Here is an 11,610-nt window from a genome sequence, read left to right on the forward strand (position 1 = left end):
AACCTTTTGCAAACCATGTCCATGAGGAACTGGGTCTACATGGATAGGTACCTACAGCCCATGCACCTTTGCTCCTGCTCCAAAGGGAGAGATGCAGCTCATCTAGAAACCCCAGCCCTGTGTCTCAAACTAACACATCCCAAGGTTTCTCTGCTCAAAGGTGGGTTTCACACCTTGCAATAGCTCCAGCCAAAGGCTGGCTGGTCAAAGCACCAGGAGCGGAACGGTGGGAAAGAAATTCAGAGATGAAACAGGCATGGGAGATTCACTGACCTTAAAAACCTGAACCTGTTGGGTGGAGAACAGTTTTTATTCTAGTCTGAGTGCAAAAAGACATTGGTAGGCATCAAAACACCCCTGCCATCCACCACTTCTCAGCTCTCGCTTCACAGCTCATGCTGCATCTATCACTGTGTCGTGTATTTAATAGTTCTGAAGGAATAGTCCTTCCATCTGCAAAGTCCTCCAACTCTAGATTTTCTCCAGGAATGAAGGACACTGGGGGCCACCTCCTTTTTGCTGCAGTGGTCTGTGTCCTTCCCTGGGCTAACAGGAGCTTGGGGTCTTCACTGACCCCTGTGAGAAGAGGAAAGCCAACGGTTGTGTTGGAAAGCCTCCTTGGAAAGCCTTCGGTTGAGCAGGACAAGTCTCACAGTGGAAGTCTTTGCTCCATGCTGTAGGAAGCCATCTCACACCCTCCCTTTGGAATGGGTCTTCTCCCAATTATTTTCATTTTTACACAAAACTCGCTCAGATTCAACAACAACCAGTCCAGCAACGGCTCAGATCCTGCTTCCAAAAGCATTGCCGCAGAATTTTGTCTCACCCACCACGAGGAATGACGCTAAAATGACATTGAAATGGCATCCAGTCATAAAATGACACCAAAACTACAGCCTTGTCCCCACACCAGGCTTCGGCCGTGCATCCCAAAGAGAAATGACCCTCGCTTGGTCAATGCAGGAAAAGAGGGCAATTGGAGTTTGAAAATGATATTGCTCATTAATTTTCCTGGTTGGAGCCAACTTCTTAATGCCAGGTAGGGTTTGGGGTTTTTTTTTAAGCAATATCAATGTTTCGTTTCAATTCTCTCTTAAACGATTTCTGAGTCACAGCGATAAATACACCCTGTGCTTCCTTTCTGCTTCAGATCCCTTATAACGGCTGATGGATAAATTGCTCTAGTTCCCCGGGATAAATCATGCAGGATAGCCAAATTGGTAATTAAAATGTCTCTCAACCTCTCCATTAACTCTGACTTAGCAGGACCAGATGCATTGCAGCTGCTGAGAATAACCCATTTGGGATTGAGCTCCAAAAAATGGGTCCTGGGAGGGAGAAACTGGCTCAGAAAGTGCTGACTTCATGCAATTCCCTCAGGAACACTATGATGGTCCTCATGGAGGAGCTTTTTCCAAAGCCTTCTTTTGCCAAAGAAAAAGAGCTTTTGAGCACGCCAGTGCTTTGCATTGGCGCTGACTTGCTCATGGAAAGCAAATTCCCCAAGCAGAGCTGGCACGGAGCTGGGTGGTTTCTCTATCGCAGTTGTACTGGGAGGAAACAAAAGGGAAATTAAATAAAAACTGGTCACACGCAACAAATCCTTTATTATCGATGGGGAGAATCAAGCCGTCATCGATCGGCACCAGGGAAGAGGCTCGTCCTGGCACTTTCTGAAATAATCTGCCAGATGTGAATTTTTCAATGTTTTTTTTCCCCATCGAGGGTGTTTGGATGAACTCCCAGGACTGATGAGAGCAAACATAACCAAGCTGTGGCCCAAGCCCATCCCTGTTGAATCCCACTTCCTCAGCTGCCAGGTATGCTGTTATCCAGAAGCGGGTGGAGAAGGACATTGGGGGTTTTGTGGAATGGAAAAACCCTGCAGAGCTGCAGCATTGTGGCTGACCAGCCTGGGTCTCATCCATGGGACCCAAAAACCATGTGTCAGATTAAAGAGACCTTGAAGAAGATGGTTTCCTCCCCCCAAAAAAGAGCCATGACCTGGACAATCCCAAAAGCAGTCTGGCACTTGGGAACAAGGGGGACAACTAAGCTCCTCCTGGGGTGCTTTATCCCATGTCAAAGCTCAGCACATCCTTCTTGGGGACAGCAGTGAGCAGCTTAGCCCAAGCAGAAGCTCACAGTTCAGGACAGCCCAAGTCACACAAGTGATATTTTTGCTGGGCTGCCATAGCTTAATCCTGATTTTCTCCCTTGCTGCTCTCAAAACCTCCCTTCCCTGCACGGCCCAGGCTTCATTTTGCCAAAACTACCCTCCAATCTACCCAAAGAAATGCCCAGAAAGCTCCCAGCTGCAGGAGACATCCCCAGGGATGCTGGCACCATCTCAGGTGGCACTATTTTTGGGTGTACCCTTTCCCACCAGCCCCCATCAGACAACGTTCGCATCCCATTCATGGCATTAACCAGTCCGAATTTCAGTGCGATCTCAGATAAATGATGATGTCTCTTCAGGATTTTCCTCTTTGTCCTGCCACTCAGGTTATTAAAATAAAGAGGAGGGATGAAGGCACATCGCTGGAGTGGTTTTCTTCCCACGCTGGGTGATGGATGATGGTTGCATGGTGCGAGATGCCGCAGTGACAACAGGGGACTGAGGAACAGATGGGGCCGGGCTGAAAGGGGGACATAAAAGTTTCACTCTGGGAATTTCAATACTTAAACTAATTACAGCCAAAGCTGCACCCCAAAGATCACACTGAGTCTGGAAAGCATTGTTCAAAACAACTCCTGAATTTATTTGACAAGGCACAAAAATTCCCTTCAGATTCTGGATTTTAAATGACGAAAACCAGCAGAGCTGCTGAGGGGCACACTAAGGACTTTTCCACCCACTGGAGTGGGACCAAGGACAGGCCACCCTGCCCACCCCAGTGGCCTGGGTGCCCCCATGTACCCTACAGGTACCCAGCAGCCACGGGAGGACCCCCAGGACACACATGGGGGCAAAGACCCTTTTAAATCCCACCCATCTTTTAAATCCCTTCAGTGATGGTGACCCTACCACCACCCTGGGCAGCCCCTTCCAGTGCTTGACAACCCTTTCAGTGAAGAAATTTTTCCCGATATCCAATCTAACCCTATCCTGGCACAACTTGAGGTAATTTCCTCTGGTCCTATTGCTTGTTACTTGGCCCAAGAGACTGAGCCCCCCCCACTGCTACCCCTCCTTTCAGGTGGTTGTAGAGAGTGAGGCGGTCTTCCCTGAACCTCCTTTGCTCCAGGCTTAACAACCACAGGTCCCTCAGCTGCTCCTCACCCTTCACCAGCTCTGTTGCCCTCCTCTGGATGTGTCCCCAAAGCATCGCCTTTGTCACCATGAGGAGGACACAGGGGCTTCACCCGGCCAGCAGGTCCACCCCTCAATTTTCCCTCAAAAAATCCCCCTGGGTTGATTTGAAACCACCCTGGTGGGATTTCGCATTTAAGACAAGAAAATTAAAAGTCCAGTGGGAAGCACAGTGGTGCAACGTGAAAAAATAATCATTTCCATGTGTCCCTGGAGCGGTGCATCCATCAGGGTCGAGAGCCCCATCCATCTTCCCAGAGCCTCTGAGGCTCTATCTGTCACTCTCAGGGACCTCACTGAGCTCATCACTCCTCCGGAGGCCTCTTGGCTTGGAAAAGGCACCGAAATTTGCGCTGGAAGGCACCAGGAGCAGGCACAGAGGGTGTTGGGGGGGGAGGTGGTTGACCCCAGTTGCTCTCAGCCCAGTGCAGGGATGGACAGACGGACATGCCCTTCCTCCCTGGGAAGGATGCACCAGTCCTGGGGGCTCACTGGGGACAGAGATGCAGCCTCTCTCCAACCCCAGGGTACCACAAAGATGCAGCCAGGGTGGGAGGAGGGTGATGGGACAGGGGACAGGGGATGGCAGCGGGACCGTGCCCTCCAGGGGGGACCCGGAGCTCATTCCCATCGGGGACATCTCAGCTGGTCCAGGGCACAGGGCGCTGCAAGTCCCGTCAATCAATTTCTTCCTCGTTATCTTGGGAGAAAAACAGAGAATAAATAAATATTAGAAAAAGAATAATAATCTATAGGTCCAAATTAACTCACTAATTTGTCACTGGCAGCTCTCTGTTCTCCTTGCCCTGGAAAACTGGGATTGGTGGGATTGCCCAGCTTCAGGGCTGATGCCAGCCCTAGGCACATGTAGGTGTGTTTTTATCCCTCCATCCCTCCTCCCAGCGAGGAAAACCCCAGCAAAACCTGGGAGATGTTCTTATTCAAGCTTCATTTCCATGGAAAAAGCAGTCAAGGAGCAAGCAGGAGATGTCCTGCACATGGGGATGAAAAGCCAAGGGGCTGAGAAGCCAAGTGCGGAGATAAGGGCAGGGAGGAGGAAAATAAAAAGTGGAAATGAAATTTTAAAAGCAGAGATGGGTGATGCTTCACTAGAAGTGTGAAGGGGAAGGGGGAAATGGCTTTTATAGACCTGGAAAATGGCTTTAGAGAAAAACCAGGGCTGCTAATAAAAGGAAGTGGGGATGAAGTCAGCAGTGACTCCCCAGCAGCAGAGGCCAAGCCTCTGCCTTTAATAAGAAAGGAAATAAATTAAAAGATTGAGATCTTGGGAAGAGGATGAGTCAGGGAGGAGCTGGGACCCCAATTTTCCTGAATTTCCACATGAAATTCAGCAGCAGGTGCTGCTGGGGAATTCTGCACGGGGAGGGGTGAAGTTGATGTCCCTCCCTTTCTGCAAGGTGAGGACCAGCCCCATCAGTTCCTCAAAAATAGACCCAAATTTCTGCGTCCAAATTTCCCAAACAACCCAGGTTCGTGGCAGGAGGCTTTTCTCAGCCCCGAGGTACCCAAGAAAAGGATAAGAAAAACAAAGCCACATCAGAGCCGTCAGCAGCATCGCTCCATCACTGCTGGGAGACATGAGCAGTGGCCAGAGCAAGCGCAGCGCAAATTGGAGTGGAAATGGGTGCTGGGAAATAACTGCTCTGGGAAAATCTGATAGAAAACTGGGGAAAAACTGGGAAAAAACACTTGGGGAAAAATGGGGATACAAACAGAGGAAAAACTAAGGGGGAAAATGGGGAGGGGAAAAGGAGGTGAGGGGAAAAGGAGGCGAGGGGAAAAAAGGGGGGTAGAAAACCCCAAACCAAACCCAATGCTGGCTGATGGAGATGCAGAAGATGTACTCACCATCTTTGCTCCCGGCGCCCTTCAGCGGCTGCAGAGCTGCAAAAAGCAAAAAAATCACAGAATCACTCAGTTGGAAAAGACCTCTGAGATCATCATATCCAACTGTTCCTGTCTACTCCCTAAACCATATCCTCAAGTACCTCATCTACCCGCTCTTTAAATACATCCAGGGATGGTGACTCCACCACCTCCCTGGGCAGCCTGTTCCAGCTTCTGACGACCCTCTCAGTAAAGAACTTCCTCCTTATCTCTGACCTGAACCTCCCTTGGCACAGCTTGGTGCCGTTTCCCCTTGTTCTATCCCCCATCACCTGGGAGAAGAGCCCAGCACCCACCTCTCTACAACCTCCCTTGAGGCAGTTGTAGGTGGTGATGAGGTCTCCCCTCAGCCTTCTCTTCTCCAGGCTAAACAACCCCAGTTCCCTCAGCTGCTCCTCATAAGGCTTGTTCTCCAGAGGCCTCATCACCCTTGTGGCTCTTCTCTGAACACGCTCCAGAATCTCAACATCAAATAAATCCCAGGGTCAGACCCCAGCGTGTGGGACAGGGGCTTGCTAGGAAACACCTTCCCAGAGGAAACGGCTATGAGCTCTGTTTTGGGGAACCCACCCCAATAATTGCAGAAAGATCATTGAGTCCAACCATCAACCCAACCCCACTGTGCCCACTAAGCCATGTCCCCAAGTGCCACATCCGCGCGCTTTCTGAACCCCTCTAGGGATGGTGACTCCACGTGTGGACTCAACGTATACAATCCATCATGCACCAAACCCACCTGTCTTGGGTTCGTCCCCCTCCTCATCCCGCTCCTCCGTTCCTGCAAAAGAGCACGAGCGTGTCAAGCTTCACCCCAAGGCCCACCCTGCACCCCACCTTCCTGGGCAGCTGGGTTTGGGGGGTGCCCCTTGCATCGCTGCCATCCCCGGCTCTGCTCAGGACCGGGTGCTGCCAAGCTGCTGGTGATGCTGGGGAAAGAGGTGACTGGTACCCACTTGCACCCAGCACACCGTGAGGGGGTATTTCCCCCATTTTCCCCCCAGCAAGGCCGTGCAGGGGCAATGCATCCCCTACAAAGCATAAAAAGCCCCAGCTCCAGGTGTCACAGCCCTATTGATAGCCCAGTTGCCACCTGGAGCAGTGTGGAGACCACAGCTCCCCCCATGCCTCCGTCGGCACCAAGGGATCAGCATCTCCTCCCTCCTGCAACAAAGCCCCCATTTTTGTCTATAATAAAATAAAATAAAATTTTAAAAAACAGGAGGATGCAAAAAACAAGAGCATGGAGCATCTCTCCTGCCATTTCCATGTGTCAAAGTGCTTGGCATTTCCACGGTTGCAAGTGCTAGAGGCGCCTTCTAGGAGACGCTCCCTGTCCGCCCGGCTGTGGGTACCAGACGTGCAGAGCATGCTCAGAGCAGTGGGGTCAAAGGAGAGGTGGCGCATTGGGTGGGAGGAAAACTGGGTCTGAAAGAGCACGCAGCCAGCACAGGCTCTCCAGTACAGATCTGCTGGTGCCCATCAACCCCATCATCTCCTGGCATCCCTTCATCCTTTAAAAGATGCCACCACCAAGGCCTTCCTGCCAGATCAAATTTCCCCCAGCTCCTCCCACCCATCGCCCCTTGCAAACCCCATCCCTTTTTGGGGGAAAGCAGCCCTGTTACCTGCATTTTCATCCTCTTCCTTGCAGCTCTGGCGGATTTTCTTTTGGCACATGTAGGCCAGGACAGCCAGCAGCCCCACAACGCAGAGCGCAAGTCCCACTGTCACCCAAAGAGCCACGGCAGGGAAGGCGAGGTGTTGGCCTTGCCAGGGGGGAAAGAGAAATACCACCACAATGAGTATTGCTGCCTGACCAGGAGGATGCGTGCCTGGCATCCGGGACCCCATGATGGCAGGGACACATCCCTGGGGAGGGAATTGCTCATGAGAAGCATCAGATGATGCTACACGCACTCCCTTTACCCTTTCATCTCAGGTCATGGGGCTCGGAAGGATGGGGACACCTTCCCCAGGGTCTAGGACGGCCTGGCAGAGCCTGGGGGACATCCTGGAGCACTGGAGATCTGATTTTTCCCCATGATATTGCTCCTTCTTCAAATAAATCATTCCTCCAAACTCTGCCCCTCCACAGATGTTCCCCCAAGGATGACCATTTGCTCATGCACTTGGGAGCCCATGAAAAAGCCACCCCTCTGCTCCCAACCAGCAGCATCCACATGAGTTTTCCTGCAAGAGTTCAATGCATCCAGCCAAAAAGTTTATGTATCACCAGGGACCCAATTTCCCAACATGCAAGTGCAGTACCAAGGGTAATTAAACGCTAATTAATGCTACTGGAGAGTGCACAAGGTTATAAAGAGCTCTAGAAGGGCAGCAGAAGCGCAGAGTGACGTGGCGAGGCTGAAAATTATGGATGAACTCCTCCAGCCTTTATTTCTGAAGCAGAATTGTCACAGCTGGGATGGAGAACCCCAAATTGAGAGCATCCCACGGCTATGTGCTAAGGAGAAGACAACTACGGTGGCTTTCTGGGGTGGTTTAGACTTGGCTGGGGCGGTTTAGACTTGGCTGGGGCAACCAGCAGAGCTGGAGACTAAGAACTAGGGATGCTGGTTCTAGCTGGGACACTCGAGTGAGGTGACAGAGGAGGACAGCACCCCTTCAAGTCACCCTTACAGGTCCAGAGGGAAAGAGGTAGTGTAAGGACTGTATTGAGTTTGTGTGATGAGGCTTTGGTAGGGGTGTGGCTTCCATAAGAAGCTGCTAGAAGCCTCCCTGGCTCCAAGTTAGACCTGCCTCTGGCCAAGGCCAAGTCAATAAGTGATGGTGGGAGCACCTCTGTGATAACAGAGGTGGAAAAAAAAAACCCAAAACTGCTGGGGAACCTGCAGCAGAGTGAGATGTGAGAGGAACAACTATGTCGACACCAAGGTCAGTGAAGAGAGGAGGAGGAGGGTACCTCTACAAGCTGTGGTGAGATGGCAGGCTGGCCCCCTGCAGCCCGTGGAGGCCAGCGGTGGAGCAGATATCCATCTGCAGCCCATGGAGAACCCCACGCTGGAGCAGTTTGTGAAGAACTGCAGCCCGTGGGAAGGACGCATGTTAGAGGAGCTCATGGAGGACTGTCTCCCGTGGGAGGGACCCCATGCTGGAGCAGGGAAGGAGTGCAAGGAGTCCTCCCCGTGAAGGGAACGGAGCAGCAGAAACAACGTGTGATGAACTGACCACAACCTCCATTCCTTGTCCCCGTTTTGCCTGTGACCATAAGTGGAGAGCGATCCCTCCATGTCCTTGTCTCTACCCATGAGCCTTTTGTTACATTTTCTCCTCCCCATTCCACTGGATGACAGACAGAGCCCATCCCTTCCTTTCCCCAGTTTTGGCCCTCACTGGCTTACCCGTGATGGTGACAGAAGCTTGGGTCTCCTGCTGCAGCACTGGGTTTCGCACCAGGCAGGAGTAGGTGCTGCTGGGCTCCACCAGCACCTGGAGGACACTGCGCACATCAAAGAGACCTTCTTCATTGGCCACCTGGGATGTGGTGACATTTTCCGTGATGTTGCTGCCCTGGCTGTCCTGCCAGAGCACGCTGGCCTCAGGGTAGCCACGGGAGGCATGGCAAGTCACGGCTGCCAGATCTCCTGGCTTCAAGTCCTTGTTGGGCTCCAGGTTCATATTGGGCTTGGAGTAAGGAGCTGAAAGAGAGGAGAGCCAGCATGAGGCAACTGAGGAGACCAAAGGATGAGGATCTGGAGTGACCCAATGAGGTTGGGCAAGGCCCAGGACAGACTCTTCCAGTTGTTAAGACCAACCAGCTGAAGCCTTCCCTGCTTAAGTTCATTGATGGCCATGCTTCCAGGTGGCCTCTCAACCGAGAGCCTCCCCACCACGGCAGCAAAGGGACCGCACTCCCCACTAGAAATATTTTGGGAAGATGCCGCTGGTTGGTCTCTAACAGACAGCTCAATTCATGGGGAGGCTAAGGCAAGGGCGGAGAGAGAAAAAGGCTCCAAAAAGGAACAAAACATGACAGAGCACCTTTCTCTTTGGGGATACATGCAAGGACACCTCAACTCTCCATCTCTCACCTGCCACCTGTAATGTCACGGCTGCACTGCTGTAGTTGCGGACCCTGACGAAGCACGTGAAACTGCCCTCGTCTGAGATCTCCACACGCCGGAGGAGCAGCGAGACATTGCCCTGGGCGAGCTGGTCGTAGAAGAGGGCTGTACGGTTGGTGTAGCCCCCACCCTGGTCCGCCAGCTGGTCCTGGCCATCAGAGAATCTGTGAACCAAGCGCTTGGTGTCTGTCAGCTCCCAGATGAGGATCAGGTCATTGAGGCTGAAGTTGGCCTCGTGGGAGAAGGAGCAGCGCAAGGTGGCATCTCGGCCAAAAAGAGCCACCACAGGTTCATCCGGGACCTGGATCTCCATGGCACCTGCATGAGAGTGGCAAGGGCAAAAGCACATGCAGAACCCTGCAGAAGCACCTTCTTAATTCTCCATCTGGATAACATCTAAGCAAATCGAGGAATGCCCATGGGAGGGACCTGTGGGCAGGTGGCATCTCAGGACCCTTCCCAGCACTGATTCCCAGCAGGGAGACAGCACCACATTCAGCGCCAAACCTGGGGCACCACCACCCTCAGCTGCAGCCACGGGCACCCAAACCTGCCCCCTTCAGAAAATGCAGCCTCCCCATGGGGAGAGGAGGTTGGTGGGTGATGGTGGTGGGTGCCCCAGCTCTGGGCAGCACCACGGCCAGGCTGGCAGGCACTAGATGGCACCAATGCTCTAGTGTGACGCACACCAGCGATGCCAACCATGTCCCAGCACCCGGCAAGATGCCAACCACATCCCTAAGCCAACCCCAACCCCGTGCCAATGGCACGACACCAACCCTGCCATTGCGGCAGGGAGTGACGCCAACCATTGGCGCTGGTCCTGGGGGGGTGCCTGCTGGCAGCAAGCAGCACCATCCCCCGAAGTAGACTTGTCAGCACTTCATTCCCCAGTTCCTCCAAAGCCCAAAATGGCGAAGGAATGGGGGGAAAAAGAATATCTCACCTCAGCTCCAGGATTTGCTTTATATTGCGACCTCAACACCATTACCCACAGCAAATCCCTCCCTGGGAAAGAGGGCAGCAATGAGACGTTAAATTTGAAGCAAGAGCCTGAGCAGAGAGGATGAAGAGCTGCGGGAAGGAGCTGAACTGGAGAAGATCTGCCAGGGGCCACAGACGGGCAGACAGGCAGGAGAAGAGCGCTTGGGCAGGCTGCCTGGCTCTTGGCAGACTCAAGAGCGTCACGTCTCCCTCTGGCTAATAATAAATGCCAGCGGGTTTTGGGAATGGTACCCAGCCTGGCCGAAATCACTGCTGAACGTCTCAGAAGGATTCAGTCCCGATGTCTCTCCAGGTTGAGGTGCTGCAACCTTGGGAGTCTGGAGTACATGGGGACAGATGCAGGAAAACCAGAAACCTTCAGGATTTGGTTTAGCCGTTCAGCTGCAGCATGCGAGAGGTGGTGGCTGCTTCTACAAGAGTGGCCAACGTGCACCAGAAGCCATCACACCCATGGGGCAATGCCCCGGAGGACCACAAAACCTGGAGAAAACCCTTGTGGGCGCTGCCTCCAGGAATCACAGGTCAAAGGCAGCTTTTATGGGATGAACATGACGCTTGGGACACCTCCTTCAGGGTGGTGACCACGCCAACCCCAAGCCCCTCCAGCCCTGCTCACCTGCCAGGCTGAGCACCAGCACTCCCAAGGCAAGAGGTGGGCAGAGCATCCTTGGCACGAGCGGACGCCGGGGAAGGAAGCAGAAGAAAGCTCAGCCCTGGGTGTCCTTCTCCTGGAGAAGTCTTCTCTTCTGTGGACAAGTGACCCAAGCTGTGAAAAACCACATGGAAATGCTAAGATTGTGCTGGGGCCCAGCAGCAACGAGCAAGAGAGGGGAGGAGACTGCCATCACACAGGGGATCCCATCCAGTTGTCTCCACCCCACAGCACTGGCCAAGGGTGGACGTGATGGACCTGGAGGTTGGCTGGTGGCTGGAGAAGCCATGTGAGCCTCGTCCCCTCCTCATTGCTTCTCCTTCCCTTTTGTTTCTCTTTTTTCCCAACTTTTCCCCGCAGCACTGGGCTCTTTCACTCCTGTAGGAAAGTCTCAGGCACAAGGTTATCCAAAAAAGTAGGGAATAAAACCACAGCACCTTGGAGCTGGATGTGGGGGAGAGGCGAGGGCAAGCTGCCCGGCACCACCGGCTACCGTGGCTTGCATCCCTCCCCAGCCGTGCCAAGAGCCCTCGTGACCCACGTTCCTCCCTCGCAGCAGAAGCGAGCTCGGTATCACAGCCAGCATTGCCGCTGTCGTGTCCCGTCCCATCCCAGAGCCCCACTGCTCCACCCAGAGCCTAAACAGC

General features: G+C 53.1%; 1 protein-coding gene across 1 annotated transcript; it reads right to left on the minus strand.

Annotated features, from left to right (window-relative positions):
* Nucleotides 1-3,990: 3,990 nt before the first annotated feature.
* CD276 (CD276 molecule) lies at nucleotides 3,991-10,976 on the minus strand. Its single transcript, XM_010184398.1, has 7 exons — nucleotides 10,928-10,976; nucleotides 9,274-9,624; nucleotides 8,584-8,880; nucleotides 6,847-6,987; nucleotides 5,958-5,999; nucleotides 5,183-5,218; nucleotides 3,991-4,013 (listed from the first exon to the last, which is right to left on the minus strand). The coding sequence occupies exons 1-7, from the start codon at nucleotides 10,974-10,976 to the stop codon at nucleotides 3,991-3,993; spliced, it is 939 nt and encodes a 312-aa protein (XP_010182700.1).
* Nucleotides 10,977-11,610: the final 634 nt, after the last annotated feature.

The sequence above is a fragment of the Mesitornis unicolor genome, unplaced genomic scaffold, assembly GCF_000695765.1.
Source record: "Mesitornis unicolor isolate BGI_N332 unplaced genomic scaffold, ASM69576v1 scaffold41905, whole genome shotgun sequence".
NCBI classification, from domain to species: Eukaryota; Metazoa; Chordata; class Aves; order Mesitornithiformes; family Mesitornithidae; genus Mesitornis; species Mesitornis unicolor.

Coding starts and splice junctions, on each gene's coding strand:
- CD276 (XM_010184398.1), bottom strand. CDS start 10,976: ATGCTCTGCCCACCTCTTGCCTTGGGAGTGCTGGTGCTCAGCCTGGCA. Junction 6,000..6,846: donor GGAAGAGGATGAAAATGCAG/GTAACAGGGCTG, acceptor GCTCTTTTGCAG/GAACGGAGGAGCGGGATGAG. Junction 4,014..5,182: donor GGGCGCCGGGAGCAAAGATG/GTGAGTACATCT, acceptor TTTTCTCCCAAG/ATAACGAGGAAGAAATTGAT.